The 15,170-nt window shown below is 44.1% G+C and overlaps 1 protein-coding gene and 1 non-coding gene across 4 annotated transcripts; both read right to left on the bottom strand.

Annotated features, from left to right (window-relative positions):
• Window positions 1-6,442: 6,442 nt before the first annotated feature.
• On the bottom strand, window positions 6,443-14,919 carry haus6 (HAUS augmin-like complex, subunit 6). 3 transcript variants are annotated; one of them, XM_086105174.1, is made up of 17 exons: window positions 14,880-14,919; window positions 14,624-14,753; window positions 14,356-14,451; window positions 14,206-14,284; window positions 13,984-14,116; window positions 13,775-13,919; window positions 13,523-13,585; window positions 13,383-13,434; window positions 13,139-13,312; window positions 12,892-13,076; window positions 12,399-12,528; window positions 12,220-12,325; window positions 11,897-11,969; window positions 8,505-8,640; window positions 7,803-7,889; window positions 7,600-7,735; window positions 6,443-7,419 (listed from the first exon to the last, which is right to left on the bottom strand). In XM_086105174.1, exons 2-17 carry the CDS (start codon window positions 14,746-14,748, stop codon window positions 6,989-6,991), a joined length of 2,151 nt encoding a protein of 716 aa, XP_085961300.1. In that variant the 5' UTR covers window positions 14,749-14,753; window positions 14,880-14,919; the 3' UTR covers window positions 6,443-6,988. The 3 variants fall into 3 exon arrangements, with proteins under 3 accessions (XP_085961300.1, XP_085961302.1, XP_085961303.1); XM_086105176.1 differs by lacking the exon at window positions 14,880-14,919 and having other exon boundaries at window positions 14,624-14,868; XM_086105177.1 differs by lacking the exons at window positions 13,984-14,116; window positions 14,206-14,284; window positions 14,880-14,919 and having other exon boundaries at window positions 14,624-14,744.
• On the bottom strand, window positions 11,737-11,867 carry LOC147209353 (small Cajal body-specific RNA 8). The gene has a single exon (XR_015100320.1).
• Window positions 14,920-15,170: the final 251 nt, after the last annotated feature.

The raw sequence follows: 15,170 nt of genomic DNA, 5'->3' as shown, positions 1-15,170 counted from the left end.
GCCCGGGGAGAACATGCAAACTCCACACAGGGAGGCCGGAGCTGGAATCGAACCCGGTACCTCTGCACTGTGAAGCCGACGTGCTAACCACTGGACTACCGGGCCGCCCACACTGGAAAATATCTCAATAATTTTTTTTCCTAAAACTCCTGCATGTTTTTGATGGATTATTGAAGAAAATAAAATGTTACTCGAGTAACTCGGCTATTGAAGAAACAAACAAACAACTAACTGGCTGGTCAGTGATGTTTGAAGTGACACAGACGCTATTCGTTAACCAACCAATGACGTATTCTATTGTTTGTTAGCATTAAGGTAAGTGGATGTCTAAAATACAGTAAACTATGTACTGAGTTCACTGTTACCATACTGTGATCTCATCTATAAAAAAAAAAATGGAAGAAAATTAAGTTTCAAAATGGTTCAGCGCTACTTTATAATCAAAGATTAGGTGACACGTCAGGGCATTTTTAACAGGCCGTTACATCTGCAAGGCCGCGACGCCATTTGCCTGCGATTCAACTTTCCATTCACAACAAAACCATTTCCAGACATTTGGACTGTCAGTCACGTTCAGAATCTGAGCCTTGCACGTTCCAGGACTGAGTCCACTTGCTCGTGAATGCAGAGGTGGTTGCGACCCAGAGGAAAGAAGAGAAGCAAACAGCAAGCGCATGGAACTCAACCAGAGATGAAAGTTGACTTTTCTGAAAATTCCGGAATATATACAGTATACACACACACACCTGGCCGATCACGCATAAATTTGTTTACACAAAACGCTTCTCAAATATTCGACATTCAATGATTAATCTTCCTTTTGTGTGCACGCGTGCACCCTTTGTGGCTTCCGTTCTTGCCGAAATTTCGAAATCTCCGAGATATGGCGAGGCCATGAGAACGCAAGGCGAGGGGGTATTACTGTTGTGGCGACGCCACTCAAGCTAAGCGAGCCTCAGCAGTCGATAGTCCGCCGCTCTGTGCTGGGCGTGTTTCAGCGCGAACATGTACGCAAGCGCGTCTTTTGATTTCAACCAATCAGCGCCGACGCAACAATGTCACGCACCCGACGTCACACACCCGACATCACACACGACAACAGTGAAGCTAAGCTAGCCGGTTTAGCAAGTGTGTTTATAAAGAGACGAAAATCTCTTTACTGTTACTAGTGTTAGTGTCTCAACATGGCTACGCTCGTAAAAGCAAAACAACGAACTCAAACGCGTCTTCGTTCAATGTTGTCAACTAATATCCGGATTAATTTGGGCAATTTTTCCTCAATTCTCCGGAGAGATTTTCATAAAAATTTGAAAAACCCAGAATTCCGGGAAAATCCGGAGGATTTTCATCTCTGCTCAACGCAGGAGGTTGTGCAGGGGGGTTGGGGGAATGGGGGGGGGGGGGGGTTCCATTATGATGTCATCTCTAAAAGACAAAAGAGCCAAGCGGCCAGCGTATCCGTCCACTTGCAGCAGCCGAGCGTGACATTGGCCGCCAGCATCCTCGCCACGTCACACTTACAAGGGACACTCACAGCGCCAGTGAGACGGAGCTCTATTCAAGTAAAGCTTTTTTTTTTTCCCCTATATCGTATATCGTCATTCTCTGTTCACCAAGTACACCACAACCCACACTCTTAAGTGTTATCAACTCGCTACCAAAATGCGGGACATGGGATCAACTAGAGAGCGTGCGCGGCTGAGGGTTACTTTATCGTGACTCCCTCGACTTTATTCTTCGTCTGAACGATTAGCTGAGTGAACAGTAGCTCACATATCAGCTGACTTATTTGAATAAGCGACTGCAATCCAAAAAAGAAATGATCGGCAGGCAAAGCGTTGTTCGTCTGCCGTTCCAGGTAATGACACACCTAAGCCAACACGTCAACGCTCAACAGGAAGTGGCAGCAGAACAAGAAGACAACTCTCAAGCCATTAAATGTCATTGTAAGTGTTTTTATAGCAAGCTGATTCAAACTGCTACTGTGGCACAGGTTGCACCTTATGTTTACTGAACCACAAAAACATAGCACGATTGTCAAAGAAGAAGCGGATTGCCACAAAGACAGAAAACGGGCAAGAGTGAAAGTGAGGCTCTTCAGGCCATCAAAAATGACATAACTACAACTACAATTGAAAAAGCATTTTCTGTTCAGCAAATAAAACAAAAATGATTAAAAAAATATATAAATAAAGGAAAACTAACGATAACTACATCTGACGTTTATGAAACTAATTAAAAGGAACTCTAATAGCAAAAAAAAAAAGTCCTTTGTGTTCATCTTTGTCATTTCATATCACACATGAGCTTTCAGGGTTCATTTTAGATGTATTTATTTCAGTATTGTTGTATGTCCGTACAGAAAACGGAAGGTCAAACAATTGTTTCAGAATTGTAGTTTAATTTACTTTATTACATCATATTTAATGACCTTTTTTTTTTTAAAATCTCACGTTAGACAAATGCTACCTACATTAAAAAAAAACTAATACAAATTATTTTCGGGCTGAAAAACTGCTCTAAAAACAAATTAAAACTAACGAGAGTAAACTAAAGCAAAATGTATTATCATGAAAAATTCCAAACTATTATTCTAAACCCGGTGACTATTTTGAAAGGCTATTATCTACTTTTGCATTTTGCCAACAGAGATACTCCACATAATAGGTATACAAGAAATTATAAATATACAGCCAATAAGAATGAAAGTAAAATCATATTCATACAATGGCGGTTTCCGGTATGTGCAATATTTGCATAAAATGAGGATAGATACCGAACCATAATTTTGGGTGGACCACTTTTAGGTCACTCTGAATGTGAAAGCAGTACAATGCGCCTGAGAGCAAACACCTGCATAGACACAATGCAATCAGGCGCCACGGGGTGGGCCGGCCGGTCGGCCCGGAGGGAAAAGGAGGGAGTGGAGGTGTTATATTTCCAACTGCTGCATGCGACCACATAACTAGGTCAACGTAGAGACACTGCAAGAGGACAAGGCAACCCAAGGCAAGAGCCGAGGGCCAAAAGCCAAAGGGGTCCCCGAAAGACGGTTGAGATTGGCCCGTATTGATGACACAACAACGGAGCTGCTGTATTCACTGCAACTCATCGGGAATTCCCCACAAAGATTATTGTTAACAAAAATTGCAGTACAATTTGTCGACAAGAAAAAAAAATGCATAATAGGTCACATGTAAACTTGCACATCTCTTTCTGAAAGTCGTCTGTGGGATCCACTCGAGTAAGTAGAGAACATATTCTCATTTGCAGCATCGTAAAACAATCAACATGAAAGAATGGCTGAATTAACTGTTCAAAATTCACATTGCCATACTTGTGAAAAGTATGCGGCATATACATACACATGGAATCCCTACACCTGATTTGAATGTAAATACCCTCAAATCGAAGCTTAAAATTTTTGTTTGTTTCATTTCAAATACAATTCACCTTACAGGAACCAGCCAGTCCCTCGGTGACCATGTCAGCAGTCTGACTTGACACCGTGTCTATTTTTTTAAGCGAAGTTTACGTTTCAGTATCATCGACTTGTCGACTGACACGTCACACATCTAAACTACGGCGGTCATCATTCAAGCCAGCCATTGACACTGTTTTCTCAATCGCCTTGGACATTTTGTTTGTTTACTTGCGGCGTTACGTCATGGTGAACCGACACAATTGAAGACGCCGCAACGATACAAACGTTGTTCGGGAAAGCTCCTAAATGGGGCCGCATATGTGTTTTGCACATTTCAAGTGTGAATTATCTATTTAGTTATTTATGCAATGCCTGTGACGTTTGTTTTCGGTGTTGGTAACTAACTTATTGTTTTAAATTCATCTCATAAAATATGGCCATCGTCTTGTTTTTAGTCGTGACCCCGGCGGGGGGGGGAGAGAGAAACGCCCCTAGGTCAGTGTAATTGTAGGAAATAAACCGCATTCGCAGGAACACGAATGTGCATTTGTGGATACGTGGCTGTCTCAACTTTGCGTCGAACAGTGGAAGGAGCGAAAAAAAGCTCAACAAGTCGCCTCGCCTGCACTCGGAATCGCGAAAGTGTCTCATAAGGAGACGCTGGAGAAGAAGACGTCGCAACTTACCGGCTGTTTACACCGCCGAGGGGGCCAATGTTGACATGTAAGCAAGTTGCTGTTGAGCCCGCTCGCCAAGTTCCGCGCTACGGGACGGGCGCGCTCAATCCCAAGTGAAAGTTCTCCGACGGGTGGCTTAAGTTTGGCCACACGTTTTCAAGCGCGGCTCTTGCTCGGGCACGCCGCCGCCATGTTTGTGTGCGCGCTGGTAGTTTTGTTGCTGCGCTTTCTTCCTGCGAAGCTCTTCAGGCAGCCAGGCAGGACGGAACCGCCCAGACTCTACAAGCAAGTAGTGATGTGTCGTTCGCGAACGAGCCGGCTCTTTGAAGTGAACAATGGGAGCCGGCTCCTCATTGGGAGCCGGTCCGAATAGGACCCGACTTTTTTTTTCTCCTGTTACCCCCCCCCCCCTTCGGTTAAAGCCGCACGTGATTGGTCAAGATCCGTGGTAGAAGAGGAAGGGGAGGGTTTTACACACACACACACACACACACGCTGCAGTTTAGAGAAGGGGGAGGGGTTAGAGAAGAGACACACAGCAGCCAGCACACTGAGCAGCACGCAAACAAGACAAACGAGGAGACGAGAGAGTTAGTTAGCGAAAAAAACAACACGGTGGAAAGCGGAAAGGTGAGAAAATGGATAGGAAACGCAGTGATATTTGGACTCATTTCAATTTAATTGATAGTTCAAAGGCAGCGTGTAGACTGTGCAAGGTTAAAATATCCCATCGATCAGGCTCCACAAATAACCTGCACAGGCACATCAGAAAAGTCCACCCATCAGTACAATTTGAAGAGAAAAGACAAGCAAGGGAACCAGCTATTAATGAAGGTGCTAGTGTGTCTGCAACTGTTGCTGCTGCTGCAATGTCACAACTACCTAGATGTACAACCCAGAGCTCTATGAGCCACTTTATGCAAAAAGCTATAAAACCAGCAAAACAGAACACAATTGACGAGGAACTGGGTAAAATGATTGCAAGTGATTTTCAGCCATTTTGTGTTGGCTGTATGTTGTCGCAACATCTGTCCCCTCAGAGAGAATCTTCTCCAAAACAGGGCAAATATTAACAGAGAGGAGAAACAGGATCAACCCCTCAAAGCTGAGGCACTTGGTTTTTCTTCATGCCAATCTTTGCGAAAGTCAAGCTAAAACCTTTACCTGGATGCTGCTTTTTTCTTTTTGTTTTACAAATTTTAATTTATAATTTGTTGTGTGGTATTCAATGCTTACTTATGTTGTTTTACTGTAAATAGTTAAAAGCTTATAAATATACACATTCAGAGATTGGAACTTTTTGACGACCTTGTTTTGAGATGGGTCTTTGCACTTTGTTGGTTTTTCTTAATACTTACTTGGTTTTTCTTAATGCCAATCTTCGCTAAAGACAAGTTAAAACTTTTACCTGGGTGCTGCTTTTTTCTTTTTGTTTTACAAATTTTAACTTATAATTTGTTGTGTGGTATTCAAAGCTTACTTATGTTGTTTTTACTGTAAATAGTTAAAAGCTTATAAATATACACATTCAGATATTGGAACTTTTTGTTGACCTTGTTTTGATATGGGTCTTTGTACTTTTTTTTATTTTTGTAGCACTCCATGTTGTACTCCATGTTGAGTATGTTCAGAAGAATATACATAAAGCCATATAAATAATAAATATTTGATATACTGTCTATATTTTTGCATTAGTAATTCATTTTACGCATAATATTACGTTATTTTTGGTAGTAAATTAATTTAAGCAACAAAAAAACTGAGGAGCCATTTGGGAGCCGAAAGAGCCGGCTCTTTTTAGGGAGCCGAGCCAAAAGAGCCGGCTCTCTAAAAGGAGCCGGAATTCCCATCACTACAAGCAAGCGAAGAGACCGACGCGCAGAGCCTGAATCAAGCTAGCGAGTGTGCCGTTTCCTGTTTACGATTTCAAAGTAAAGCCACATGGCGGAAATGCATTTTTTCCACACTAAAAGGAACGATTTGCGTCAAAGTATTTTGTCAATGTTATTTATACTCGGTTGTCGTTTTTAACTCCTTAAAAGTACAGACTCTGAAATGTACTTAAATACGGACGATTTCTTTTTTACAGTTCTGACCAATATCTACTTGGATAATTTAGTACAACGGGGGAAAAAAAGCTAGCTAGCCTTTCTCGCACCGCTATTGAGAGACAAACTAGATATAAATGTACGTATTAAAAGTGATCAGAAAAACCAGTACAGGGAATTGAGAAATCCGTAGGAGCAAAACACTTTGTAACAGCCCACCAGCTTGACTTGTCAAATGTCTTTCTTCTAATTGGGATGGCATACTTTTCTAAATGTGTACCATTGAGACAAAATAAATGTTGAACTATTATTTATTGCCGACAAACATGTATTAGTCACAAAATAATACACCACGTGAATTCATTTTCAAATTCACAAACATTTCTCTCATAACTTTCCAACTTGTAGTCAAAAAGCACAGGTTAGTGGCACTAACATTTCCACTGAGTGATTAAATCGCCCTTTTCCTACCTGTCCGTCTCCTATAAAATCATATTGAAACAAAGCAAATATGTTTTTCACTGGATTTTAACTGCAGCAAATGATTTTTGAGCTGGCAGCCATTGAACCAAACAGGCCAGATGTCAGAAACCAAAATACTGCACAGTAACCATTGTTTGAATTGTGAATGTGAAAGGCACTGCCAGAAACCGTGAGGTGGAATATGGTGGACTGGACACTTGTGAAACCTTAAGATGACTTAAACATTGTGTTGATGCAATTCGGATAACTGTGCAAAACAGTGACACTTGGGTTCTTATCATCGTTCGGTGAGAATGTGCCGAGTGGAGAGGCGGCAATTAGGTTTTGTTCAGTGTCTCAAAATGCAGTGGGAATTGTCACTCTCCGCTTGCAGCCGCAACATCGAAATTCAATAGAAGGCACTCAGATGAGCTGCCATGGCACGACTGCGCAATGTGTCCCCCGCCGGGGTTCAACGCCGACTGTGTGTCGTCCTCGTTCCGGCAGGGGATAAGTACTTCTTCCTCGGTGTCATCCTCGAGGCTCAGCAGACTGTCGAAGCTCAGCAGGTGGGGCAGCGTCTCTTGCTGGAGGCTGATGGGGGTCGTCGTGTGGAATGTGCCCCAAAACGACTGCTGGCTGCTGCGGTGTGAAGTGGAGGCACAGTCGCCTGAGCTTCCAGGCCGCTGCGCGACACCGCCGCAAGGCTCACGGAAGGGAGTGCGGCACCCGAACACGCTGTCGTCGCACTTTTTTGAATCGACGTCTTCCTCGAGCGCCTTCTGCCAGGAGCTTTTCACGTCCACAACTTGAAAAAAAAAAAAAAAAGGTAAGAAAAATGAGAAGCTGTTTGTCTGTGAAATTGTATTGCACTGCCCCCTCGTGGCCATGGCAAGCACACCACAAGGAGCAGCAGAATGAATTGAAGCTCTTATCAATACTATCAGTGGATTTTTGAAAGTACAGGAAAAAGCAGCAGCCAACTCACTCAAACTCTCAGGCGTGCGAGGAAGCTGCTTTCTGGTGTTGAAGGGGTCTCCGTGAAGGATGCTGAGGATTCCCTCCAGTTCCAAACTTGCCAGTCTGCCTGTTGATGGACTGGTTGTGGTTACAGCATCTGCAAACTTTTACATACATGTGTTATCACAGCGTTGCGGTTACTGTATTTGAAAAGGGGTGGGGGGGCTTTACCTGGTCGGCGAGGTTATCACATTCCAGGTCTAATATTGGCTTCGCTGTCACCTTCGACTGACTGCGGCTGGTCGGCCTCACGATTGCCTGTGATCAGGGTTAAAATAGTTCAGGAATTTTTTTTATTGACTTTTCAGGGCGGGTTTTAGTGTTTTTAAATGTGTATTTCTTGTGTGGAGGATTAAAAATACAAAACAAACACATCAAAGACAAAAATATTTTAAAAACACCCCCCCACATATCAAATACAAGTACTGCATTAACAGTCCACAGACTTTGAAGTACATCAAGTGCAGTGCTTAAAGCTGCTTCAAAAGTTAGACGCATCACAACTCTAAAGTCTTGAAGCTCGTATGGCCTCACTTTCCACCATTTCTTCGCCAAGTTGCCAACTAAAGTGGATTTGTGGCTTAAAATCCACTAAATTCAAGTTCTGATTCCCAAACGACCATTCGACCTTCCTTCTGGTCGTGTTGTCGAAATAAAATCATTTCAAATCAACCCAAAGGCTCATGTATTAAGTTCATTGACAAATACAAAAACGATGGACATTTCCGTAAAATTTGAGTGAGAGTTCTATGTAGTTTCAGTTTTTGTTTTCTGAAAAGCATTTTCATTTACTAAAATGATACTGTGATACATTACAAATGGCCCATGAGGATAACGTGAACCCAAAAACGGCAGTTGAACGTGAACCAGCACCTGCAGTGATTCGGGTGTCGTCTCTCGATGACAAGATGCAGACATGTCAAGAAGCCAGTCAAAGGAGGAGTTGACTACGGATGACCAGGCGGCCGCGTCCCCATGCGGATGCTCCTCTGCTGCCTGGCAACCCCCGCTTGCAAACAAGAAGTCGTTATAGAGCATTTCATGTTTGGACACGCCAGAGTAGAGCTGAACGATTTATCTATGATTTCACAAAACGCGATCTCGAGATCGCGAGCCGTGGCTTTTGGCAAGGCTCCTAAAGAGTCCAGGATCAGTAGTGAACACTTGCATGCCATCTCCACACTATAAGAAGCGGTATGCGCACATGTTTCAATGAAAAGAAGACAGAGGTGATATTGTTTGGTCCCAGTGGCCCTTGTACATTCCATCCTGTAGACTTGGGCCCCCTGTCTCCTTATCTTAAGTCAACAGTCTCAAACTTGGGCCTTAAACTGGACAGTGATTTCAAACTCGATCGGCAAATTGGTGCCGTTGTTAAATCCAGCTTCTTTCACCTTAGACAGCTGGCCAAAATAAAACCTCTTCTCTCACATGAACACTTTGAGATGGTAATTCATGCCTTTGTCACATCCCGGCTCGATTACTGCAATGCCCTTTACTTTGGAGTCAGCCAGTCCTCCATTAAGCGCCTTCAGCTGGTCCAGAATGCCGCCGCTCGCCTCTTGACTGGTACTCGTAAGAGGGAGCACATAACTCCTACTCTGGCATCCCTTCACTGGCTCCCCATTCATTTTAGAGTTATTTTCAAGATCCTCTTATTTGTTTTCAAATCTCTGAATAATCTCGCGCCACCTTACCTCTCTGAGCTCATCCGCCCCTACACACCTGCCCGGCGCCTCAGGTCTGTGGACCAGACTTTATTAGAAGTACCAAGAACTAAACTGAGGCTCAGAGGGGATCGAGCCTTTTCTGTTGCTGGTCCCTCTCTCTGGAATGACCTCCCACTAAACATTCGGCAAGCCTCCTCGCTGCCCATCTTCAAAACCCTCCTCAAAACTCACTTGTATTCTTTGGCATTCGACTCAGCATGACTTAGATTTGTTCTTGGTTTTACTGTTTGGTGCTTTCTACCGCCTTTATTACCGATTTGTCTTACTGTTTATTGTGCATGTTAAATTGCTCCATGTACAGCACTTTGTATGCAGCGATGGCTGTTTGAAAGTGCTCTATAAATACTGTTGACTTGACTTGACAAATGTCACACTCATCGATCAGAAGAAAGGTGCCACTCGTGCTCGGGTCACGCGTTCCAATTGGAGGTGAAATGTTCTAACATGAGCGGATTTTTAGTTTGTCACCAAAGACACGTGTTTGCGATTTTCCAGTCAGGTTTTAAGATGATGCATAGCAGAGAGTCAACCTGTTAAGAGGTCTTTAATTACATCATGACAGTGGAGACAGTGTCTTGCTTTGTTGGCTGTAACTGCAGGCCAAAGTATTCAGTTTGTAGCACCCGGTGGGCATAAGCGGTAGATCCTATTTGGATGACAGAGGTTTTGGTGTTGGCGCTGGTCGATCAGAGTCATGCAGCGCCCCACTGTCTTATAGTGTTCCACAGGGATCAATGGCGGGGCCTCTGCTGTTTTCACTGCACCCGCTGCACTTGGGTTCCATGTTAAGAAAACAAGGCATTTCCTTCCGCGGCTATACGGGTAATCGTCAGATCTATTTTCCACCGATCAAATAAAAGATGCCCTCTCACTGAGGCCACTTTTGCCTTGTCTGGTGGAAATGAAGATGAAAACAAAACTTAGGGTGTTTAGTCCCAGTGGTTCTTGCACATTCCATCCTGCTGACTTCAGCCCCATGGCGCCTTATCAAAAGCCAACAGGCTTGAACTTGGGTCTTCAACTGCACAGGGATTTTAAATTGAACTGGCAAATTGGTGATGTTAAATATTTATCATCTTGGGCAGCTGGCTAAGGTAAAAAGCCTCTCTTCTCAACACCACTTTTCACACACACAAAATGGTTCGATTTCAAGCCTCTACTGCTCTGGTTCTTCAAGTAGTTTTATAAGCCAAAAATGCCACATGGGTACAAGTGAGAATGTTTATTACCCCGAGTGGCTTTTCTACATAAAAAAAAGTTTAGACTTCAGAGTGTTGACAGCTCTTAGCGCCATGTTTAGCAGGGAAAAGGGGGTCGCCACGATCAGCGCCACAGATGTCCTGCTCCAGAGTGCAGCCGAGGCAGACCCAATCAACCACAGGCAAGGGAAAGCGGCCACGGAGCAGCTTCTTCAAGAGCAAGGCTGTCCATCCTCCTTGCTCCACAACAAAGTTGGAGGATGCCGGGAAAAGCTCAACTGCCTGATGACACCTACTACTGATTGGCGAGGAAGCTCCGCTGGACTGGTGCAGAATGCACAATGTTTCACACTGCATAGCTGAGCAAACTGACTCGTCCATTCCTGCGCATACCAGCTACCAGAGATTGTTTGGTACTCGTGGAAATGTTGCACATCAGAGCTCACGTCCAAAACCCATCAAAAAGTTAACAGGCTGTTTTGTTGATTTTTAACCCCTGGCCCCCCCCCCCCAAAAAAAGTCAGCTAGGTATGAGAGTACTTTTAGCATTTTGTTTGTTCCACACTGACTTGTCAGTCGTTCTTAAAAGAAATTATTGACCATTTTCAGTAAAGATTCTCGATTGTTTAGGAAAAAGATCATCAATGAATGACCCATTTTTTTCACAAGGGCAAAAGTACTGTAATTTTCAATGAGTTTATTGATTTTTTTTAAATATAATTTCAGTTTCCTTTTTGGGTGTTGAACGACCTATTTTACTATTGGGCAAGATAATTTATTGAAATTGTTGAACTTTGCCTCTGATCTCCGATCTCTTATTTAGCATCATGATTTGAAAATTGTTTTATATTGAACAAAATTGAAGATTTTTTTGCACTGATTTTTCCACATTAAAACATTCAAAGATGGGTCTTCCACCGGAGTTGTTTTAACATCCGTTGGCAAGGACTTGATGTCCATGCATGAATCTTGTTAAAATACCTTGGGAAGCAATTCTTCGCTTCCGTTTTCATCCATGCATTCGCATAACAGTTTTCAAAGTTGAGATGTTATGATGGAATTTTGTAAATGTGTGAATTTTGCCTGTGAACCGGAGCCTGATTCGATTTCTTAAAATCGTTCGGCCCTATGCCGGGGCACTGAATAAATAGGACACAAACGTGCATTTTGAGGGCCGAGTGTCTGCTCCGTATCTGTCTGTGAAAATTTCTCTCCACTCACCACAGTCATCAGAGAGCACGGATACTTTAGGGAGGACTAGTGATGGGCAGAGCACAGCTTAGCAGTGCCCAAGTATCTGCCTCCCACAAAATAAAAAAAATAAAATGGCAGTTACCTTTTGCGGTCTTCTGTGGAAGTGCTGCTTTCACTTTCACCCTCCGCTGGAGAAGGACACTCTGGAGACTTCTCTAGACGTTTGCATGAGCAAAAAAAATGTTTAACGGTAAAAACTAATTTAACACACCACTCGTCTCAGTTTAGTGACTTTGCAGACATTTCTTACAGTGTGGCAATCAGCTCGCAGAAAGCCAACTGCCACTTATTCGTTCTCAAGTGATCATGACATGAACCCCCTCTTGAGTTTTTCCAAGGGGATTGTGGCAACACTGACGACAAGCTAACTGAAGTGGACCGCAAAGGTCAATGGGCATCACTCACCAGGAAGCTTCGCAGGAAACTGGGAGAAGATACAACTGGCGTTGCTGGCGCCAAGTGCTGCTCCGAATGACAGGCGAGGCATTGGCATTGTAAGAAGGCCAAGAACCTAAAAAAAGGGCTTTACAATCAGACTTCAATTTCAAAGTTTGACCCAAGGGCGACTACGAATGACCACTCACCAGATCGTCATTAAATAATGAGACTAAAGATTTGCTTTTTAGTTTGTCTGCCCACTTCCTGTCCCACTCGCCTTCCAGCTCTAGGATGGCACACCTCATCTTGGGAATTTCCTCCTTGGAAATCTTCAGTCTAGTTCATACCGTGCAAAAGGAGCAAGCACATAAATAATAATAAATGAGACACGCAGACAAACAACCACTCGCACCGGGTGACAATTAAGAGTTCTGAACTAACCTACTGGTACCATTCATGTTTTTTGGAATGCGGGAAGAAACTGGAGTATTCAAAGAAAAGCCAGCTGGGATGGGCTCCAGCATACTCGCAACCTTCATGACGTTTGAATAATGGATGTATATTCAAATACAAGACAATTTGTTTTCGAAACTTCCCCGATGCTAATGCTAAAGTCAATGTCAAATCCCATTGGCAGGCTAATAGAGAATTCAAATGACAAATATTCACACACACACACGCCCCTTTTTCAGGGTTTACCTGAGGAGCTTCAGTTCCTGCAGCTGGAGGGCCACCTGCTGCTGTATTTGCCGCAGTTGCGGGAGGCTGAGCCGCGGCGAGCCCCCGTGCGCCTCCTCCTTCAGGAGGCGCAGGGAGTGGTTCATCAGCTCCAAGGGCCAGAGGAGGTTCAGCTGACCGGCCTCATACGCTTTCCCCAAGCTCAACTGCCAAGCGTACGTTGTCGTCACACAAGCGTCAGTCGGGCGAGCGCGCCGGCCGCACTCACCTGCTGCGAGGGCTGCTCCATCCTCTCCAGCAAGCAACGGGGAATTTGCAGGTGGCGCCCCGAACCGTCGAGCACGTGCTGGTCCACGTCTCCTTGCAGCACGCTTTCCAACACCTTTCGGTCCGGCTCGGTCGTCGTCAGCATTCCGTCCACGGTCGCCCACAGAGAGCGAACCTGAACGCGACGATTTACTTTTCTTGAGGCAAAACACAGTGCAGACCTCACACATTTCTTTAAACGTTACCATGTCAGCTTTATCACCGGAATCCTCTTCAACAGCGTCTCGAGCGTGCTGTCTGCAGAGTAAAAAGAAAAGCGGCTGATTGACTGACGCGGTATAGACAAAACAGCTGCGAGAAATAAGGAGGTGCAGTGGAAACCTACTGGAGTAGCTCGTCATACTTTTTACTCTCAGCTCGGAGGTCTCGCATTGAATCCGTGAGGCACCTAAAAGACAAGAACAAATGCACTCTGACCTCATGCCGTGAGTATTAACTCTGACGACCAAACAGGTTTGCAGGCCACAGGGTTAAATATTATACAGTGCAATTTCTATAAATCCCTCTCACACACACACACCAATTCAATGTAAAAAAAAAAAAAAACAACCTTAAACGCAGACATTCACGGACTCACTGCGCTTTTTTCTGCACCTCCAGCAGAAAGAGATCCTGGTGTGCCGCCTGTTCCCAAAATTTTTTTTTGACCACCTGGAGTCTCTTCACTGCCATGCGGCGCGAGGACGTCGGCTTGAAGACGGCATCCGCAACCCCGCTGTCATCTAAGCCAAACATTTGAAGATCATTTGCAAGAATTTCTCAAGTTCTGTTTGAATAAGGACATACCCGTAATGAATGTTTTCATTTCCTGCTGCATGACATGCATGACTAAATGGACCATCAAACTGGTTAATTTGGGGCCGCCGGGCGAGAGTAACAACGACGCGAGAACTTTGGAGCCAGTGTATCCAGTTTCGGACTAAGAGGACAAAAAAAACAAACAAATAATCAGTATCCAGGTTTGAGGGCAAAGTGACCCAGGCTTGCCCAACACTTTCAAATGCTCACCATTATTTCTTGCAGCCAAACGCGGGTCGCCTTGCGAAACTCAGTATCTTGTTTAGTTGTGAACGGAGGCCAGCAAAATCTAGAAATAGTAGTAAAGGAGAGCTCATGCAAAGGAACCCACAGGGAGACACGTCTCCTGAATCTCCTTACTTGTATGTCTGTTGAAATCGTGTTCGATTGAGTTTTTCCAACAGGAACTGGATAACAATGTGAAAGGCATCCTTGTTGGGTTTGTCGAACATATTCCTGTATAGGACATGACAAAAAAAACAATGACAGTGGTCTAGAAAACCGTTTTGATACTTCAGATTGCTACTATGGCGTTGAACAAGCCACCATTCACTTGGTTAACTTTCTACAGTAATTTACTGTAAATGTTAGAGAAAATTCCCCACCGCGTGACAACGGGAAGACTTACGGTCCCATTTTGATGTGTTTTGGGGCGCTTGGCAAGAGGTGTATTCGCTTTTCCGGCTGCAAGCCCAGTGCAAGCAGACAAAACCACAGATTTGCGCCGTCGTCTTTTTGCGTTTGGCTCGCCATCGTTACTTCGGGCGTAGAAAAGAAAATACACAAGGTCCGGTCAACACAGCCTTGTTTTGTCTCAATAACAGCCAATAAGTAAAATCCAAAAACAGAATTCGACGATGATAGGTTTCAAAGGGGTTTGCTACCTTTCTGTCGACTCCTCGGGCGGCTTGAGCCAACCGCCAAAATTTACTTCTTCTTCTTCTGTTTGGTGGTTCTACCCGGCGTTATACGTCCGCGGTCCTTCTTCTTCTACGGCGGGTTGGCGAATGTTTGTTTTTCATTTGAGATTGCGGTCCTAGCGTAGTGGAGTATCAATGCAGTACCAAATCCAGTTGGGACGCGGAAAATCAAATCGGAAGAAATGAGCTACATTTGATTGGGGAAAAAAAACCCAGGTGACATTTATTTATGTACAGTATTTATTTATTTACCTC

Source organism: Hippocampus guttulatus, chromosome 2 (assembly GCF_054856545.1).
Source record: "Hippocampus guttulatus isolate MCC_2025c chromosome 2, RoL_Hgut_1.0, whole genome shotgun sequence".
In the NCBI taxonomy this organism is placed as follows: domain Eukaryota; kingdom Metazoa; phylum Chordata; class Actinopteri; order Syngnathiformes; family Syngnathidae; genus Hippocampus; species Hippocampus guttulatus.
Note: the sequence above shows the minus strand (reverse complement) of the source record. Positions and strands in the feature narration are given on the sequence as shown.

Coding starts and splice junctions, on each gene's coding strand:
- haus6 (XM_086105174.1), bottom strand. CDS start 14,748: ATGGCGAGCCAAACGCAAAAAGACGACGGCGCAAATCTGTGGTTTTGT. Junction 14,285..14,355: donor CGATTTCAACAGACATACAA/GTAAGGAGATTC, acceptor TACTATTTCTAG/ATTTTGCTGGCCTCCGTTCA. Junction 12,529..12,891: donor CAGGAACTGAAGCTCCTCAG/GTAAACCCTGAA, acceptor GGTATGAACTAG/ACTGAAGATTTCCAAGGAGG.